General features: G+C 40.3%; 3 protein-coding genes across 3 annotated transcripts in view; all 3 read right to left on the minus strand.

The window, feature by feature from the left end:
• The window catches only part of atp5pb (ATP synthase peripheral stalk-membrane subunit b), a 339,131-nt gene that overhangs the window by 26,366 nt on the left and 290,893 nt on the right, over positions 1–21,872 (minus strand). The gene's annotated exons all lie outside the window — the stretch shown is intronic.
• slc25a33 (solute carrier family 25 member 33) lies at positions 860–8,105 on the minus strand. Its single transcript, XM_084016020.1, has 7 exons — positions 7,905–8,105; positions 5,950–6,123; positions 4,795–4,872; positions 3,538–3,638; positions 3,106–3,172; positions 2,316–2,596; positions 860–2,208 (listed from the first exon to the last, which is right to left on the minus strand). Exons 1-7 carry the CDS (start codon positions 7,943–7,945, stop codon positions 2,009–2,011), a joined length of 942 nt encoding a protein of 313 aa, XP_083872146.1. The 5' UTR covers positions 7,946–8,105; the 3' UTR covers positions 860–2,008.
• Positions 11,722–20,340, minus strand: spsb1 (splA/ryanodine receptor domain and SOCS box containing 1). The gene is made up of 3 exons (XM_084014481.1): positions 20,183–20,340; positions 14,880–15,770; positions 11,722–13,285 (listed from the first exon to the last, which is right to left on the minus strand). The coding sequence occupies exons 2-3, from the start codon at positions 15,571–15,573 to the stop codon at positions 13,158–13,160; spliced, it is 822 nt and encodes a 273-aa protein (XP_083870607.1). The 5' UTR covers positions 15,574–15,770; positions 20,183–20,340; the 3' UTR covers positions 11,722–13,157.

Genomic DNA, 21,872 nt, shown 5'->3' on the forward strand with positions numbered 1-21,872 from the left:
ATACCACCAGGCCACCGTACTTACGTCAACCGAGTTCCGGTGGTGAACAGCAGAGTGGTTCTCCCCGCGGCCGACAGAGGTCGCCATAACCACAGCGCTGCATTGAAAACCCACTAGCGTTCTCCTTAAGGAGGCCACTACAGGGGACAGGGCCGCAATTAAAGTCATTGTATACAGCAAATCATTATAAACTTGATTTATCCAACGAACCACCTTCTATAGAAATATTCATGTTGACTTAAATTAAAGGGACACTGATGCTCTCAAGTCTGAGAGAACAAAATATGTATTCCTTGCCATTTTCTCTTTTTTTATGTACACCTGATGAAGGCTTTTAGCTGAAATATATGGAAGCCCATTCCAACCACTAGTGTAGTATGTCTGAAATACTAAGTCATTATTTTAAGGTTTCTTATTCTGATAAGTCAGTATTGATCAATAATGTGGCAGAAATGGGCTTCCACAGCACATGGTCCAAAAAAATTAGTTTAGATTTTAAAAAAAAACATACTTGTAGTCCTCGTTATGTGCAAAAAAAAGTTGCGTCATGATCCCCATGCAACTTGAGAGTCCATGGTGAGTTTTGCAAAGAAGACAGTTGTCTGGATGTGTAAAACTAATACAGACCTATACACTGACTAAAGCCTGTAATTGCTGCCAAAGGTGCCTTTACAATTAAATTTGAATACTTATACATCCAATTTATACTTATTTATTAATTTATACCTAAATTAGCTTGATGTGTAGACATTTCCTTCCACTTCAGCGTCAAATTATCTTTTTTTAAGTGTTGTTCAATGACATAAAAGCTGAGTTAGACTGTGAGACAATCTTGCAAAACAAAGCATGAAACGTCCAATGGGGTGAATATTCTTTATAGGCATGATATGTGGAAGACTTATTTCAGGATCAATCTGTATGTGAAGCAGGAATTATTGAGAAAATAAAGTAACACTTTCGCAGCAACTTACAGTACGTGGATGAAAATGATTAGAAAACACAACTAGATGTTCAGTCTCAACATAAACAGACTACCATATGTTGCAAGTAGAGAGCCTTCACTGTATACTTTAGGCTGGAAAAATCTAGAACAATCCCAAAAATGGGATGAACTTAAATTCATTTGAGAGCTCTGACTGAAGGCAATCTTCAAATCAACAAGTCTCCATCAGCAGGTAGATTCATAATTAGATTAATTTAACTGAATATTTGGAGCCAGCCAACTAGTCCCTTGCATATCTGATTTTGCCATCTTAGCAGTGCAACACCCCCCCCCCCCCCTTGTGCTTTCATCACAATAAAAGGTAGATGTTGGTATTAACAGAATAATTTCTCAGGATTCAGTTGAACCACCAATTATATAGTTTCTTGATGCATTTTATTGAGCCATTGGTCAAATAAGCATCCAAGTTCTCAATATATTGTAAAAGGTGAATCTCTTTTCCACAAAGAAAACATACAGATAAGCCTGTATATCGTAATATTGATATAATGAAAAATATGATACATCCCTCTATAAATCAAACTTCAAAACCAGCAGATTGTATTTATGAAACAGAAAGGATTTGAGGAAATGACATTGCAAGGAACCGCACTATTACTAGCAATCAATCTATATATTAATTCCCTTCATTGACTAAAAGAGTCAACCTGCGCAGTCATGTGTTGGTACATTTACCACTGATAAAAGGAAACAAACACTGTCATAAAATAACAAAACATAAAATAATTTAGTTAACTTAACACTAGTCCTCTAGGAAGATGACCTTTTTTTCACAGGTTTGGAGTTTTAATAAAGTACCACATTCTTCAGTTATTTTCATAAACTCCAAACAACAAGCTTTCAATAAAATAAAGTGTTTAGCTCTTTGGATAAAAGTACAACCTGCTTCAGTTCCATCATAATGGGCACTGTAGCACCACATTAAATTAAATGTATGTACTGCATTTTCAGAAGTCTCTTGCCCAGCGTGCTTTGTGTTGGATTCCCAACTATCGAGCATTTTCTTCACTTGGATTCTCCAAGCAGATGGACAATGAGTTCATACGTGGAAAGGACGATGGCTGTGTTGGGGATTTGTCTAATTAGCTGTGGAATGAGTCCTCTATAAAAAGCTGCATAGCCTTCTTCCAAAGCTATTAACCTCCCTGTCTGGAAGAAATACTTGTACTTGCTGCCTTCCTCGCGGAGCCTTGTCCGAATAACTTCTGTGGAGGCAAAAAGAGAAAAAAAGTATTAGTCAAAGAAATACATACATCTCTCTGGCATTAGGTTGTTGTGTTGCAAGAGACAAATAATGGATGTAAGCGTTTACCGTGTGGATAGGCTATGCAGGACGCACAACCCTTTGAAAAAGCAGCTGCCAGCATCAGACCCAGGAAGTCCGAGGCTCCTTTATCTTTTTCATTTTTCGAGGAGCTGAACTGGCTCTTGGCTAGGTGTTTCTTCAACGTCTCGTAGATGAGGAAGCAGATCATGGTCTCGGAGATGCCAGCATAAGATGCAGTCAGGCCTCGGTAGAAGCCCCGAATCCCTTCCGTTTGGTAAACATAGCGGGCACACTGCAGTGCATTCATCTTCTTCTCTCCTCTTGCTCTAAAAAGTCCAACCGGTCAGGGTCATTAGTCCCAAAATCACATTATATAACTATTTCAACTAGAACAATGATAAACCCTATAAACCCTAGAGTTTCCTTGTTGAGTTGAATGAGTAACTAATCTAGATCTAACCAAATTTTGTATTTTGTTTCAGAGGACAGGTGTTCTTTGCAGACAGAGTGAACATTGCTGTTCCTCTGATCTCACATGACACTACTACCCTGTACTAGGTAATGTAAATATAGACTCTTCTTCTGCAAGCAGGATAGTGCGTCAGCACTGTGTATTTATGGAGCTGGATCACACGCTCAGTCTCACAAACTGCATAACCCAAGGACACTGCCGTGGACGCTCCATTACAGGTTTTGGTTAAAGGTCACATGGTTTGGCTTGATTCCCATCACAAAGTCCCTAAAATAAGTCAGGTGGTTTTACACAGATTTAACACTACACTCAGACCAGAGCTAAACTGTCTGCACGAAAGTGAAATTAAAGGAGTGTACACACCTTTTCTCCAGCTGCATCCTGGTCTTGACCATCCAGATGGGGTTCATCAGAGAGTTTGTAACGAAAGCTGAGGACGGGGGACAAAAGAAGTTCAGTTTTACGCTGCAATGGAACAGAACATTCACATGAGAAAGTATAAGGATGGACATGTTGTTGCACTCTAATAGTTTGAATAGAATAACAGCAGAATAAAAAAAAAACTGCATTCAGTTATACTTGCCTCGTAGTAAAATTACCATTTCTAAGTCTATCATGTTTGTTTTGTAGACATCAAAAAAAGCATGTAGGCATTCTGGCATTTAATACACAGGGTCGACCAAAGAATAATAATAATATTTAATAATTTTGCAGGGCTCTGTATTGCATTACATTACATGCATTTGTAAAGTTGTTTTTATGTTTGTAACAAAGGCTAACATGCAGACTGCTCACCTGCAACACCAGCAGAGGACATGTGCACTGGTCCACTATTGGGGACGAACAGCCCATTGAACATCTCTTTAGATTTCGAGTACGCAGCAAAGTAAATGGCTCTGAAACACAGAGAACAAACTGGTAAGAACTCAACACAGAAGCAGCTGTAAAGATCAACACACAGTGATTTCCACTGGTGAAAATATGAATGTATTTTCACCATGTGAATGTGTCTTTATAACAGCTGGGAAATTATGCAAAATATCCCATTTGGACTTGAGTTGGCCTTTGACAGAGTGGATCTAGAGCAGTCTGTTCCCCGGTGCCCGCTCTCTCTACTTTGCTTCTGGAACAAACCACCACTGCACCAGAATGGGCTGAATAAGCACTGGGCATCACAGATGCCGACCGAGCTGCTCTGAATATGAGCCCGTCCAAGTTGGCAAGTGGAATGAAGGGACAGTGATATTACTGGGCAAATGATCATGCTGCGGCTACTCATTAACTCTGAGGAAAATATACGTAACCCATGAACTTTTTCAGCTCAACAGTCTCAAAGTCTAAATCAACATTTAGTTGCAAACGTGTCAGGACTGTTCATTTTATGGTTATGTTTGTAGCTAAGAAGACTTCTACAACCACATGGTAACATCCTTGGTAGTCACTATTTGTAAAAAAACAAAACAAAAAAAAAGGTGAAAATAATGTTTAAAAAGGGAGAACTAAAAAAATACTGAACTTGAGACTTAAGACAGATCAATTCTTATCCAGCCATCGTCATGACTATGTTTGAGATTGAACTAAAACCTCAAACATAGTTCCTTATTTGTTGTGTCTTGTGTTAAGATGGTAAATAAAATGCAAGCACAGAGGCCTTGTGCCGACGGATGTGGTAAACTACACAAACTAATCAGCTGACAAACTAAAGAACACTACCATGACAACAGCTTCCTGTTTATACAAACAGTAATGCTTTCAGCCATTACAGTTAAAAATATAAATACAGTCTCCTCCTTTTTGTTTTCTTTGGTTAGATGCTGTGGATTTGTACACTGAAGTGTCCCGACTCATGTAAACAAGACTCTACTGAGAAACAACTACTGCTTCACTTTCTGGCCTTCTGAAGCCTCTGCTTTTTTTAATGTGCGTCATCAATAACCTGTTCAGCAACAGGAAGGTATAAGTAACACAGAGATTGCCATAGTTTCGGGTCTTTGTGGAACAAAACTACAATGATCTAGGGTAGTAGTGTAGACACCGATGATTTCACTGTACCTTGAAGGGGCCACACCAACAAGATTGGGCCCCAGACCACGGAACAGTGATCTTGGTCCCTCTTTTTCTAGAATCGATCTGAAACAAAAGTAAACAATCATCAAAAAGCTATTATTGGAGTATACATATGAGTTTTACAAGTTATACTGTCTCAATATACAGTTAGTCTATTAGGGGGGGTGGAGTGCGGTAGCTCCTGCAATCACGCCAAGTGTTACATCAGTCCTGTCCACTTGAACTGGTTTAACACAGGTCTAACATGAAACCCAGTCCCCTCTGCAGTGCCTGCAGTGTCACGTCAGCCACACGCCCCCTCGGTTTTTTTAAACTCCTTGGGGGGAGTGAACTTCATTCTTCAGATAACAGACAGTCTGTCTGTAGCCTCACAAACTGGGAGGGCACAACCGCAATTTATATCTGCGTTTCTGATGCAAACCTCTTCTCTCAAGCAACAATGAGTGACAAACAACAATACAGTGTTTAATATTGAGTTGTCAATGATTGGAGACATGGTTTAATGTACAAAATGAGTTTGTAGTTCAAGAAGAGACTGGTTCAGTTTGTCGCGCCATTCTCTCAGTGTAATATAACACGGACTCGACACTTAAAATCTTCCCTCCTTCCTCTTGGCCCAGTGGGTCTGCTTCTAGTTCCTCTCAACCGAAGCAAAGTCATAAAAGGGCAACTTTTTCGAGCCACCAGCTGGTTTAAGACACAAAATTCAAGCTTGATTCTGTGTACCTAATCCTCCCTTTATGCAAGTCAGATTTTGAGGCCTACATTTTAAGACCACAACAGCAGAAAACAGTTTACAGGTCACCTGAAGTGTGGATGGACTAAATCACAAGAACTGCACAGGTCTTTATGCAACTATGCTAAACAGAAATAGTTGTTTTGACAAACAGGTTACATCAACAGCACAGACATACCTAAACAGTAAGGTAAAACTCACAATGTCGTCATCAATGTCACCAGCTAATAACAATGACAGTCCCTTCAAGGCAGTCTTACCAGACAGCAAAGTGCACCAGTTGTGAGGAGGGAAAACGTGATGCCTTTGTTTGCAGGTAGAAAAACACGACTATCTCTAGGGACTGCCCACATGGCTTGTTGCAGCACTGTTTGCCGACAGCATTAACAAAAGAGACATCTTACCGTAGGACCTGCAGCAGCCCCGGTGTCACAGTACCCGGTCGGATAACTCCAGTGCCACTCAGGGTACCCAGGTGGACCTGGTAGATGGGTCTGAGGGCGAGGCCGGAGGACTGCAACCGTGTCTTTAACACCTCCAAGGGACAGGTCACAATGGCTCCCACCGTACCACTACATCTGCAAATTGATCAATCAAAAATAAAAGGTTATGGATCTTATGGCAATATCTGAATATAATACATGTATATTACCTAGGTATAGAGTTGCTCTATTATTCACAAAGGTTACCAATATCAGCTTTGACTGAAGAAAGTGTTCTTCCTTCACAACACAGCTGAGGAGCTACCGGCCAATGAACAATTATGGTCAAATACACGTCTCTGGCTCTGCCTTGGGGACAATCAGTTCAGCCATATCTGCTGCACAGGGTTTTACAGTGCAGACACTATAATTGCTTGTTTGAGATGACACTTTACCTATTTCAGCATAAAAATATTAATTTAGTAATTTACCATTCACAATGGTTCAACCCTCATCAACTATGTCTATAACCTTGTCAGCGACAGCTTTGAAATCTAGAACAGATTAGACTAAGCCTCTGTACTATTAGTGAGTCAAACATCTTAGCAACACCTGGCCTTGTTTTATCACTGATCATTAGTCACCTATCCGCCCACATCTGAGTGTTAATTCATATTTGATTATAGGAAGGAATTATACTCCATATTACATGGTGTCCAAAACTACATAACATGCAGTGACGAAGACGCCTAGCTATGTTGACATAATGTGTTGTGACCATGATCTGTGACCACAAAAGATAAGAAACCTAGGAGAATGGGTGCAAATGTGGACTCTCAAAAAATACTTTGACTTAAGAGTGGCTTGGGAATCGACCAATTGCTGTCATACGAGTTCGGCTGGTTTTCGGAATAACTGTTAACTTTATTAGTTTACTCACGCTTTCCCTCTCGACATACTGCACGTTTTAATAAGACTGCCTATGAGGTGATTCACAAGGTGAAACAGTTAAAACTACAAACAAAGCAGTCAGCATCCTCATAACCCCATGGTGCATTAAACTAATTTCCTTCATTCATATAGTTCCATGTGCGAATCTAAAATGAGTCAACTACTATAGTAACCTAACCTAACGACTGGCGAAATGGCGTCATTATGAACAAGCTAGTGTTTATTAAATGCGACTGTAACCTCAACCGTGAGCCACCAAGTTCGTTGTCAGATACTCAGGGCTGATGAGCTGTAGCACCATTAGCATTGTTAGCATGGAGCCCTTGCTGGATGTATTATGTAACCCCCGAAGGACACAACACAGCGTTAGCTAAAGCCCGACTCCTCTCGTGACTGCGCCACGTCCAGACAACTGACAGTTTCCAATTACAACATTACAGCGCCCGTTTTAACACAGTGTACTACCTAATGCCCCGCTCCAATGCTCTGCAACACGAACACAACCTTCCAGACAGAAACAGAAGCATAAAGTCACCGAAATATCTCGCTAGCTGAGGGTAGCTAGCAGTCGTTAAGACAACTTCCGCAAAGATGTACCGCTGGCTGATCATCGGAAACAAAATGTACTGCCGGGTGGCTAATTGGCCCACGACAAACAACGTTAGATGGATAACTAAATTAAGACTTTAACAATCGTCATACACGTCGATTAGTAGTTTCACCCAGTCATTTTACATACTAGTAATGCCGGTTAGTGAGAGACGGTAAGAGAAAGAGGTGTCTGCTGTGATGGGCAGGTTGCGCTATGCTAACACGAGCTAGCTGTTAGCATGCTGACTCAATAGCGCTGAAAACGCGTGAAGTTAGCGAGCAATTTCCACAAAGAACCCACAGAGCAAACATGTCGTATCCTGCGGTCGCGGTACCTGTTTTTGTGACATTAACATTTGGATAGTGGAGGCAACGTTAGCATTAATGTAACTCACCCCCCGGCGAAGAGGTTTAGCAGCGTATCTTTCTGCGCCATCCTTTACTGTTTTCAGACAGCCATCATACTCGTGTTGTATCTCTTGTTAAAATCGCGTTTCTTGTGAAATAGATGGACGGTTTAACGATTCCCCCCCCGTATCAACGTCTTTCGTCTGCCTCTCTCTCGACCCGGCTCGGCGGAGCGGCGGAGGGTGAGTCTCTGCTCAGAATTTACGTCAGTGGGCCGGACGGGGGTGTTGTCCATGACGTGGGGACACGTGCTCGCCACCGCGCGCTATTGGTCATATGCACGTCGTTGGACAAATATTACCAGCAACAAAGCTTCAAAAACAACAAGAGATCAACACTTTGTCCTTCCGAGTCCTCATGACCTTCACCGTTTTCAGTGTTAATCAAACGCTTTTCCTTCTACATTTAAAAAATAAATAAAAATTTAAAGTCTGATCAAAACTTTATCTCTTCGCACACACTTTACTTGTAAAGTAGATATGAATGATACACATAAAAACGTACATTTGGCAAATTACTTTTTCATGTTTCTCAACTAAGATCTGGTCTTAAGCACAAGCACTTTCTGTGAAGCACTTTGGTTGCGGCTCAGCCGTTTGTATATGTGCTATATAAATACAATTTGATTTGATTTGATGTGATAAGAAGGTATAAACGTGTTTGATGTCTGGACATTTGATGAAATATGCTGCAAAGTTAATTTCGTGCCCCGATGGTACATTTTGATCTGAACTCAAACTAACTATAATAATAATAATAATAAATTTTATTTGTTGGCGCCTTTCAAACACCCAAGGTCACCTTACATGATAAATTAAATTAAATTAAATTAAATTATATCTATAGTGTCAAATCACAACAGAAGTAATCTCAGGACACTTAACACATTGAGCAGGACTAGAATACGCTCAAAATGACTAATATTTACACCTCTTGCTGTTATATCAGCTTATACAGATTTCGCCAACTATCTGATAAGAAACGGAGCATAGCGAGATAAAAAAAAAAACATCAAGATAAAGAACCACAATTTGTTCATCAAGAAAATCCCAGAGCGATGGAGACATTGGTTTTAACAGGGGACGAAATCTGACTCCCGTTTGTGTGCAACCATGTGATGATAGGTATGTGCTGTCTGCCAATGAGCGAGTGTGATAAAGGTTGTTATCCATCCTGAGGATATCTGGGCTTTAAATCTACATACTGACTGTTTGCCTTTTTGTTTAAATACAGCATGTGTGTCATTGTGCCAAAACATCCTCGTCAAACCAGCTGAACTTGCTCACTTTGCCCCTTGTCCTATTTAAAATCAGAACAACATTAGATGCATCTCATGTATTGCATAACCAGTTTTGGGTGTACAAACCGAATTTTTGGCAACATGGAATGCAACAGTACATAACTGGCATGTGTATTTCATGATAGTCAGTGGTAGTTAGTAGATCATTTTACTTTGAATGTGATTATTTTTGCGTTTGTACTTCATACCTTTACTTTCATCTCAGAAGAACATATTGTTCTTTTTTTCTACAGTCAACTTTGTTTTATGGTAGACTCATTTTAATCTGTGCAGCCAGCTGTCTGCACGGCTCCTTCTCAGCTGTGTCATAACCGCGAACACGTGCTTCAGCCCCGCGAGTACACGCTGAGCTATGCTGCTTATGAAACTGATCTGGAAACGGTCACACTGCTGTCTGTCTCCCCCGCCCACACCAGTGGGAAGATTTAAACCCAAAAACCTTTCCATAGCCTTAAGTATATACTGGAAAACTAGTTTGTAAGACTAGTTTGTAAGCCTAGAAAAAGGAATGGTGCCCACAGTTTGGACGCACTGAAAGCGAAAGCGCTCACTCGCTGTGTAGCGACGGCCAACATTTCCCATCATGCAGTGGCGCTCTGAGTATTGAACCAATTTACTGTTTTATGTTCTAAAATGCAAACACATTTATTTATTTATTTTTAGATTATAAAATGGGGTAAAAAAAAAAGGGCAAAGTTATCTATAATTACACACAAAATGAGCATCGATTCAGTCCACATTTAAAATAAATAAATAAAAACACAGGTCGTAACTGACAAAAAAAATAAAAATAAAACATCTTCACACAAGCAACACATTCATTTGATTAGTACACACGAGTCAGATGCTGCACCAGTGATATTCTAAGTGTATTCATTTACACATTCACACATTCACACACTCACATTTGGCAGTTTAAACTGTGATGTTTTCATTGTGGATTATGACTTTACCTTTTTCTTATTTGTGTAATTTTACCTCACCGTCCGCGTATCAATCTTTGATTGATCAACAGGCGGTGCTTTTGTATGAGATAATCTCTTATCTCCAACATAACCTGCTCCACTGCAGGTCAGGTGCAGCATCAGTTACCATGGTGATCTACCCTGATAAAAAGTGAACCATGTTTGTAGGACTGAAAACCCAGAGTTAAACCTGACATTAACCTCGCTAACCCTTAATCCTGCTTCGTAGAACAGGCCTCGGGTCTTTGCTTTATCGTTCTTCCAGCTCCATTAATCATCTCATGACCCCCGAGGCTACTCCACCCCAACCAGCCACAACTGCTGCTTCAACTGCTATAATCTAATAACAACATTTATAATAAGATCGGTCACAAGGGCAGGACATTTTTCTGATAATATTTCTTAAGTTAACATTGAACTGGATGGGAATACTTCACCTGTGACTGTCAGTCACACTGGGATTGAACAATAGGAAGTAGTGATCTTGACTGGTCTTCATGATTTTGTAAATGTTGGAAATGCTGACACCAAGTGGCCAAATATGGAACATACAGCCAGAGAGCAGAGGCCTGTACTACGAAGTGAGTTCAACATAACCTTTGGGTTATCTGGCTTAACTGACCCCAACACCTGTGATCCTATTAAATGGTACGGCCGTGGTTATCAACTCAGTACATCAATAGTTAAAAGATTTAATTATTTTAAAACTTATATTCATCACCTGTAGCTGGCTGGAATATTTTTCACAGCATTTCCTTCCTTCGTGCACAAATACATTAGGGATAAATTGAATATATGTATCAACGTCACTTTACTGATTACAAATAAAACAGAAGCAGCTTGCGAGAGGGAAATGTTTTTTAGAACAGAGGAAATTTCCCAGCAGCCCTTATTTGTGGCTCCACAGAAAAGGAGATAACTTGGAAACATTATTTATAGACAGGAAGTTAGGGGACAGATTATTCAGTTTCTGAAAATGAATGTTCTCCGCTGACTGTGACTAAAATATATTGCTTCACTCTGTTTAAATTATTGTCCTTCTGTTCAGAGGTTTTAATTACAAAATCACAAAAGTGGTTTGCATGGTAAATGCTGCATGTGGCCGATGTGTGTTCAAGCGGTGACAGTAGTTGGATCTTGTTTTTACTTTAATATATTGTCTGAACACCTTTTATCTTATTTAAACCACATTGAATTGCAGTGTTAAAATGCTCTATACAAAGAAAAACTTGCTGTGACCGATGACTGATTAGACCACTGATAAGGTTGAGCGGTCCCCAAACTCCACAGTACTAGTTGTACTAATTGGCCTTTTCCAGCAGCAGACAGACTTGACAGTATCAACTACATTTAATGAAATTTCACTGCAAGTTAGAAACTGCCATAAAAGTTCCAGGTGTTTATTGTACTTTATAGCATCTCTACCTGCCAGCCCTTAATGATACTGCCTAAATATGGGAACTGATATTTGATCTATAGTAGCTTGACACTATCGCACTTTCACACAAGGTTCGTGTACAATGCACAATACTCAATATATACTTTGTAATAAACTTTAATAGATACTTACAAACAAATCTACAACAAGGAATACAAATAAAATGGAAGCTGCAAGCAAGGAAAATATGGTGTGGCACAGTGTGTGCACATCCAGCTGAGTGCTGAATGAGGACCACGTCCGTCAACAGGTCTATGATATGGCATTTGACAATGTTGGCAAACTCCTCTTCTTTACATTTGTGCAGCATTTTGTAGATTGTCTTTTTCGGTTGTTATGGTGCCTTAAATCTGAAGTTTGTGGAGTTTGGCCCAACGACGTCCACCTACATAGTTTGTTTCCCAAAACCCCTTTACATGTCATAAAACTCAACCATTACTTAAATGGTTCTCAGCTATGTGCCAGTGAGACCCAAGAGTAGCAGGTTTTCATTGTAAAGAACCATTTCAATGGATATTTCATTGGTCAGTGTCCATTCTCAGGCTGAATATGTGCAAACCAGTAAATTCAGTGGATTGAGAAACTGGTTAAATAATAATAATAACAATAATATCAATAATAATAATCCACTCTTGGGCCCCGACTGCACGTGATTGAAAACTACTGCTCTACAAAACACAGGAGTGACAGATAAGACTTTAAAAAAAGACAGTGGATTGTATTGAGAAAGATTTCCTGCAGATGCATGCTACAAATAATCACAGTGACAACCTTCTGTTAAAATTTCTGCTGAGTATGTTCCTGTCAGATGCCTTGATGGTAAACAATAGGGCAGACTTCCATATCACAGAGAAACCTGATGCAGCGAGTGGTCGGAGCTGCTCTTAAGCTGCCTCACAGTGCATTCATCCACACTGCACTACAGACTCACTCTGGAGTGGTCAGCATCTTTTTTGTGGTATGTGAACTGCAATAGTTTAAACTATCCAAATTTTAAAAATCATCTAAAAAGCAACTCGGATCTTATTTTATAATTCTCAAATGTACAGATTGGCGTGTGCTGCCACCTTGTGGTCAGATGCTGGTAGTACTTTTTTGTTGCACCAACTGTTAAATTTCCATCATACAACTTTGTTTTAGCACAACCAATAAACACTTCACTTTAAAAGGCTACGGGAAAGAAATCCAGAATTATAAAGTCACAACCGTGATACCGACCACATATGCCACCTTAGGCAACAAAATGGAGGAAATACACCAACATGGTGACCATTCAGGGCATCGTCTGGATCAGCATATGCATAGTGCTCGGTGATTCCTGATTTTATAGTTTGAGAACAGATTGCAAAGAGTTATAAAATAGGATAAAAAAAACCTCAAAAAGGCGTCCAGCCACCGACACAGAAGCATACTTGTTGAAGGCTGAGTCAGTCCTGGAGGCCTGAGCAATGTCGTCAAACGGGTTATACCCAAGAAGGATCCCAGAGTAACATGAGAAAGAGACGAGGGAGTGCCAAGTGTGTGACCATCAGCAGCGTCATTGGTAGAGCAGGTAGTTCTTGAGAGAGGCCGGCAGGGGCAGTCTATGGATTTCACCCAGACGGTCTCTTCCTAAAGCCACCCTCACCGAACGTCTACACAAGTCCATCAGAGAGAGGGGTTCAGCTGTGGGGAGAGGAGAGGGAGGAAGTGGGATTAAAGAAGAGCATGTGTTATATATTTAAGCAATGAATAAATGGTGTGTGTCTAAATGTCAATATGACAATATAATAAAGTGAACACAGAGTGTCATGCTATAAAGAAGAACAGAGAACACAAAGAGTCTGTGGGCCATAAAGTATTTTTTGTGCAAGATGAAAGCCAAAATATTCATAAATCATTTACAAGAAATGTTGCTGCCACCAGTCAATTGGATACACATTTTAGCAGTTTTGTGCTCTGAAAAAAAAAGGAAAGGCTTGTGACAAATCCAAAGAAATATAGAGTTTAGCCTCCATCAGAGAAGAAGTTACTCAAAGAGGACCTTCACACTGATGTGAAATCCTCTCTGAAGTACTGAAATGGACCACCATTCCTAGAGGGAGCATTAAAACTACTGGGTGCTGCAGTGGAATTGAGCAAGTGTCTGTGTCTTTTTAGATTAAATAGGTAGTGTAACACTTATCTCTAGTAGTGCCTATAAGTTTATTAAAACAAATTGAGGTAATCTGTTGTGATGGACATTTAGGGCTGGGTGCCTTGAAACATTCCCATTATAGGGGCAAAACAATATCTTAAGTTCAATATTTTTACTCTTTTGGACAACTTACAGGAATATTATTTGTTTTCTACAAACTCTCTTTAACTGTTTTTTTTTTAAGATGGAAAATCAGAGCCAGAAAAACATTATGGTTAGTTGCAGTCTTATACTTAAACACAGCCAAGCCTGCGTACTGACGCAGTAAGACGAACTACATATCTAAGGTGAGGGGTTTCCCTGCTCTTCATCCAACAGTAAGTGGAATGTCGTATAAAATCGAGACTGGCTTTTACGCATATCACTGCATCTGTAGTGCTTGTTTTCCACAGGCCTAATCTAGGTCATGGGATCCAAGCTGAACATAAAAATCTAATGAGCACACAGCACTTGGGACATGTAGGTAGAACACTATGGTTTGATGCACCCATGTTTCTCCATTTAAATCTTATTACCCTTTTCCGATGGAATAATTGGAATGAATCCAATTAAAATAATTTTGTCCGGGGGTGAGAAAAACAAAAAAACAAGCAACTTGTTTTTTGTACATGAGCATTAAGGATCTCTGGATGTTTTTAAAGCCATAAAACAAATAATTATTAACAGAGGAACCACTGCCTAGATTTAATACAAGGCAAAGATCAGTGGATGTGTGAGTAAGAGTTAGGAGTTAATGTGTTAATGATACAAACTAGGGGAGGTTACAGCAAGATATATTTTCCATGTTAACTCCTTCCTAAGATCAGGAGACAGCAACATCATTCTCATATGAGAGGTAATTATGGATATGTTAAATATTGATTTATATGCAAATACACATGTAAACACAGGTACTGCTTTACATAATAGCTGGAGAGGCAGCCATACTGATGTAAGTTAGTAACCTTCTGCCTAGATCTCTACACAGAGAGTATGGCAAACCCTCAACTGTCACACCTTTGTTTATTGCATTAATAAATACTGCCGCTGGTTGTGTAAGAGCTGGACATGACATCAGAGAAAAACTTTTTTGTATGTACTTACGATCAAGTCCATTTATGTACCGGATTTTTATTTCACAGTGTCCCCACACGGCGCTCACCACTGGGTACAGTTTCCTGCCCTTAAGTCCTCTGAACGCCACCCCTAGATAATGTCCATCCACTATGTAACCTAGAGTCCCCTCATCCATGTCCAACACTACTAAAAGGGAGTCTGGGATAATGAAGGTGTCGTCTGGCTCGAGAAAGGCAGGGTAGGTTTTTCCTGGGTGATTCTTGCCGTCGTGGTAGAGTTTACTCCTGCACAGGTCCCAGCCCCAGGACTCTGCGTTGCTTCCTACCAAAGCCGTGTAGCCCACCGAGTGAACTGGGGCGTCAGTGGTAGCGACCCCGACCACAGCATGCGTGCCCCTCTGACGCATAGCCCAGCTGATCTCCCACACGTGCAGTCCCCTTGTATAGCCAACACGGCCCCGGATGGCGTCCGTGCTCTGCGCCACAGGGTGCCTGTGAAACACCAGCTTGTTGTCGTCCTTGACGAAGATGTTGAGGGAGCGGTCGTCGTTGTTCCACGAGTGCTGGACCTGGACGTCCACGCCGGCAGGTGGCATGTCCAGCAGCAGGTCCAGTCGAGACGGCTTTGTGTGACTCAGGGCCTGTAGCTCCAGCTTCAGGGGGCTGAATGCTGGATCACGCATATCAATGGTTTTAATGCCACCTGGGACTTTTTGCCCCATGCTCTGGGTGGTTATAGCAGCTCCCTCGTCCTCCTCCTGCTCCCCCTCCCCCCCTCCTCAAAGACTAATGGGGGGAGTAGTCAGCCTGAGACCCGCTCCTCCACTGTGCTCCTGCAACCCAAGAAGCAGCTTTTCTGGTCCCCCTTGTCACTAGCTGCAGACAGCAAAGGTCAGGCCAGGTGCCGTCAGTAGCCCACCTGGAGAGATTAGAGGAGATGAAAGCAGATAAGAAAAACAGTTAATTATTAACTAATTAGCGATATTTCTGTTTGTACCAGGAAACATTTGCATCAGACCCAACAAAACAACAGCAAGCTTAACATAAGTAACATTGCAAGTCCATCCATATGTCCCTTAATGGGGACAAAAACATACTGCAGTTACTGGAAACACTGCAGTGCAGTGCTGTTAAGCGGCCTCAAAAGTCACTTGGTTCTCATGTGACGTTTAGTCTATAGTATAAAGAAGGCAGTGTTCCACGACCTAGGAAATATGAGTTGTTAACCGTAATACCAATTTACATGGATAACATCATCGTTACACAACAAGAAAACATGCATCTGCTGACCACGGCAAAAATGGACCACCAGTGTGACGTATTTTCCCCACAGCCATCCGTTAATCTAAACTCTGAAGCAGACCAGTTGCATCGCTTGCCCTCCCTACTGCTTCACTATAATGGCGAGTCATCCAAGAAAGACAAGACTGACAAGTTTCTGCCATGAAGTCATAGACATATTTGCTATTGATTGAAAAGATTATGTAATGGATTGGACTAAATAGAATAGACTGGCCTAATTAATTACATTGTCTGATTGAAGGCTACAGTTCAACATGAAGAAACAGGTTCTTTAGCTGCTGTGTACGGGCTTCTTCACATGGTTGTCAGATTGATATATATGGCTGTATACATATATACACATCAATCTGATACCAGTGTTTGATTAATTAGCTGTATGCGTCACAGAGGTGACTAGGATCATTTTTTTATGCATAAGGCAACATCAGGCTTGACTTTGAAAACCAAATGATACAAATAAGTACATAGACATGTATAATCATCATTAAAAAAAATAAAAAAAAATAAAATAAATCTTGCACCAGCAACTTGGTTAAAATAATTAACATAAATCACAATAAAATTCAAGTGTAAACCTTTTCAATGAAGCAACTGCCAATCACATAATCAAATCACAGATGTCCTATCCAGCTATTTTTTTTTTTTTTTTTTAATATTCAATAACTTGTGTGTCCCAAGTTCACACCATGGATCACAGAAACATTTTTGCCTCATCAAGGTTAGTGATTTTGATTTTTCCAGGTAGCGCATTTTTCCAGCACAGTTTTGCCAATTTGTGTGCTTAACAAAGTCAGCAAGCACAATTAAGATGATGTCTCCTTAAAAATATTTAAATGTATCCGTTAGTCTGTTAGGGTACAAATCTTTTTTTACTCAGCCTTAATGATGAGGTTGCTTTTTGTTTTTTTGCCCACAGTAAAGACAACATACATTTTCCTTCAGTGGACTCATTTTGACATAAATTGTGCTTTAAGGCATTATGTTTGGATCAGTTCTGTTTTTGAGTCATCCAACTTTAAAAGAAAAAAAAGAAATCATTTGACTGCTTAGCTGCAACTAGCTGGGACAAATTCAATTTGCATGATAACCAAAAACAAAAAAAAACAGTCCAGACCAGACGTTTGACACAAGAGTGCAATACAAACTTGATCCCAATATTCTCATCAGCTTCAAAGCAGTTTATAAAACGATAATTTCCAGTCAGTGTTCAGAGCGGTGTAACTGGTAAACACCCAGGTTACATGCTCATTTTGCTAAGTGACTCGTTTAAGACCAGGGCGCACAAATGACATGAAAAAAACACATTAAAAACTGATTTGATTAGTTGTCCTCAATTTTGCATATGACTTCTTGGCCAGATTTTCTGCATACAAAACAGAATCATTCTGAGACTTTGTGAGAACATAATGTCACCAATTATCAAGTTATCAAATCACTGCTTGCCACCGTGAAAGAGGACAATTCAGCCTGAAAACTGAAAAAAAATTAACTGCCTAAAATAAAGTAGTATAAAGTTCTAATATAATTAAAAAAATACAAGTGATTGGGTTTTATGGTATTACATCTAATATTGTCCAAAGCTAATGGACATGAAAAGCAGCACTAGTATTTATCTGGTCCTCCATGGGCTGACTGTTACTCAAGCTCCTATTCCCACAACCTCCAAAAAACAGATCTAAAAAAATAAAAAAGAGGGGAAAACTCCAGCCATTTCTTATTATATGGTTGTCTAGTCAGAGGGCAACAGGAAAAGCAGTAATAAAACGTCTGGCTAAAAGAAAGTTTAAAAAAAAAAATGTTCTTTTATATTTGAAGGAGACACTGTGGGACCTCTGCTCAATTGAGGCAGAAACTGTTTCAGGAACACAGAAACTTCACAATAAAAGCCAGATGAATACCTGCTGTGCTTTACTGCATGTCTCCATTACAATAGACTCCAGCTGTGATGGGGCGCTTTCTGTGCTGTTAAATGGTTCCGTATTGCAAAAAGTGAGACTTCCATGTCTTTTTTTTTTTTTTATATATATATATATATATATATATATATATATATATATATATATATATATATATATATATATATATATATATATATATATATATATATATATATATATATATATATATCATAAAGCAGGACATAGTGCTATATAAAATACTGTGAAAGTAACAAAACTCTCAAATCCATGGAGAAATACATACAGCCAGTATTCAGAAACCAGTCCATTAAACAAGCGGTCTGGATTTTCATACACTTATGATATCACAACTACACAATATATAAACCATTTCACAGTTTTTAAACGTAAAAACAAAAAAATCTAGATGTGTCCCGCATGACATCAGCTAACAGGAAGTAAACATGGACACAAGCGGTTGCTTAGCAAAACAATTCTGTTGAACTGAGCTTTTCAGACAGGAGGGTGAACACAGAGAGAATGAGGAAAACTAAGGTTTTGAACCTTTAAGCACGTAAACATGTTTTAGTAAAAGCCCAAAATACGAAAGTATGAACCTGGAAGCATGTCATGTCTCCTTTAAACAACATCTTACAGCTAATTTTCACATTTCATTTGAAACATTAAAGCCATCCGAATGCCAACGGGACTTCCTCAGGTCAACAGTCAAGCATTCTTCTTTTATAGTGAACTGTAACAACGGCTGCTCTTTGGTCTTCGTACCTCTGCCTGTGTTGCAGCTAGGCTGAAGAGGGCATTGTGCAATGTGCAGGACTGTGCTGCTGGGAAGGCCACTCTAATTGAATTGTAGACAAGAGTTCATTGAGAAGTGCTTTGGCTCTTCTTCTAATGCAAGTAAACAACCATTTAAATGGGTCATGTCTCTTCAGTGATTGGAAAACAGGAGGGAAGAAAAAGCAAGCAGCGGGTGGCCAGCATCTGAATGTATACAATCTCTTTTTCAATGCCTGTCCCAACATTCAGGGAGAGTGAAACATGTTAATTTGCACACTCTTGGAGCCAGGAGTTCACCATTCCTCTCCTTACAACACACACAATATGCTGAAGTAAATCAAACGCAACAGGACAATGAAAACGTTTAAAATGAAAAAGAATTGTCTCATGTTTACCTTCAAAACAAACCTACCCATCAGCAGTATAAATGGTGGCTTGTGGAGGGATATTTTTGGGCTGGGATCCTGGTCTGGCCTGGTTGGGGTTCCCGGGCCCCTGGGTTGGTTTGGAGCTTATTAAAATGCAGGAGGAAGGGCTCGCTGGATTTGCTGAGCCAGGGAAACACTTGTCTCTATTGTAAGGCCCAATTTAGACCAGGCCCACCTGAACTTAAGCCCTAGCTTGTTTGTTGACCTGCCGAGTGCTTAAATCTCAAGGTTTACCCAAAACAAAGTCATCCATTGTATGGATACAAAGCTTGAACTCTTTTATCTTTTATTACCAAAAATAATAGTCTTTCCTATGATTAAAAACTACATTTGAGGCATGAGATGGGTCATTTTGGAGGGTGTGTGGGGCAATATATATCAAGCAGTGCCTCCAGCATGACCATGAGGTTGAATAAACACCTCTCCAGAACTTCTACCACCCTTTATGAAAGTAGCCCGTTGTCATAGCAGCCTGTACCTGGACGGATGTAGGCCATGTTAACCCACAGCAGCTTGCTAATGTAAGCGCAGCCTAGTCTCGGAACAGGCTCTCGTGGGCCAGGTAGCCGAGTGCTGGTGGCGCGAGGAACGTCCACGCACACAGGCGCGGCGCGTGAGTCGTTCCCGTTTAACGTCACCTGAAGCTCGACCGCGAAACGTTTCGTTACACAACGAACCGTCGCGTTAGCATAAACGGCGACAAACACCAGCGGCTAACGTTGACGTTAGGAGCCAAGACCAAAAACAAGTCGTCGCTCACTTTTGGAGAGTGACAACCGTTCGCCGGTGTTGTTTTAGATACAAGAAGCGCGTAAATGTTGTGGAGAAACACACACAAAAAAACAGAAACAAGCGATTCGGCAGCCAACACACAAGCAGAAACGCGAGAGGAGACGCGGAAAACAGACCTTGTTGAACTGGGACACAACAGGGAGGGTGAGACCGGGACAGGCTTCGGAGGCTTCGCCTGGTTACTCCATCGCAGCTTTCAGTTCCCTTGTCGTCTCACCTTTTACCATTTCGGGCTGGACATGAATAAAATGAAATGATGATGGCTGCTCTCTAACATCTCTCGCGTCACGTGATAAAATGCTCCCAGCTGCTATGCTAGATTAGGACCTCCCAACCGACGGTTTGCGGCCCGAAGTTAGCTTCACGTTGGTAGCTACTGAAGTTAACGCGCATGTGCTGAACTATAAACAACTATGTGCATTAAATAATGTTCTTTTATCATTTTAAAGGCACATTCCCAAACACTTCTATGCAAAATACCTCACCCTATAACTCATATATTTTAGAATTAAGCACATCTGATTAGAATATGGGGTTTTCATGTTTTTTCCCCCTCATAACCTCAATATATATAGTTTTCCTAAATGGTTTAATATTTCTATTTCTCTACCTTTCGTGGCAGCTATGTGTTTATAACAACAACAACAACAACAACAACAACAACAATAATAATAATAATAATTATAACAAAACACCACACACCTAGGCTCGAATTGTATAAAATAAAATCAGAAAATAGAGGTACAAATATATTTTCATTGTTGTCGCATTTAAATGGTCAAATGGTTTTAATTTGTCCATCCATGGCTGAAATATCAATTTGACGAGCCTCTTCCCAATATAAAGCTTACTTCAATCCAGTTCATCAACAGCACAGAGTCCCTTTAATGTGTAATCTAGACTGCAGACGACATTGAGCTCATGCTGAACAAGTCAGGTAGGGCGTCATGCAGCCACTGCACAACAAGAAGTATTAAATACATTTAGAATGACACCAGATGTTTGTGGTAGCCTAGTCTACATGTCTATGCTGAAATATTATTATTTTTGTTTTTCTGAGTACGTGCCTCTTCCAAAAAATACATCCTTGGGCAGGATTATGTTATGATTGTCTGTCCTAAAGGCGTGGATGTGATATGTGGTGATGAAAGTAGGCATAATTGATGATTCACACTCTAGTTTCTGTCTCTGTCACACAAACAAACAAACAAACAAACACACACACACACACACACACACACACACTATATGACCATCAGCAGCATAGCAGCAGTGAACCATGATTGCTCACACACTGACACACTGGGGCACTTTGTTGTTCAACATGGCCATTCGCTCAGTCCCTGGTTGACACAGTTTTCAAAAAGCATGACGTTAAGGCACGTGGAGGTCCTAAACGTCAGTTACTGTTGCCCCGTAAGTCAGAATCACACTGCACTGACTGACACACTGACCCCCAGGGGAATGTCGAGTATGGTGACTGGTGAGGATGATGCACGCATGCTCACAACCTTAGGGTGCTGGACAACTGATGCAGTCACTTCTAATCTTTCAAGCAAATATCTTCAGTAAAAGAAGCTCATTTACAACATCAAAGTCCACTCATAAAAGGGAATGGAAACAAGCACAGTCATTTAAATTTTTTTTATATATATTAATGACCCCCAATTAATGATGATATGCCTCTTATTTAGTTTTGTGTACCGAACACCATAAAAGCCTGCTCAGAATTTCCTCTAATCTGCAGCCCCTGTGAGTCACAGCATACACATACACCAAATTTCGTGTGAGTGTTGGGAAATATTA

This window comes from Eutrigla gurnardus (genome assembly GCF_963514095.1).
Source record: "Eutrigla gurnardus genome assembly, chromosome: 8".
Lineage (NCBI taxonomy): Eukaryota > Metazoa > Chordata > Actinopteri > Perciformes > Triglidae > Eutrigla > Eutrigla gurnardus.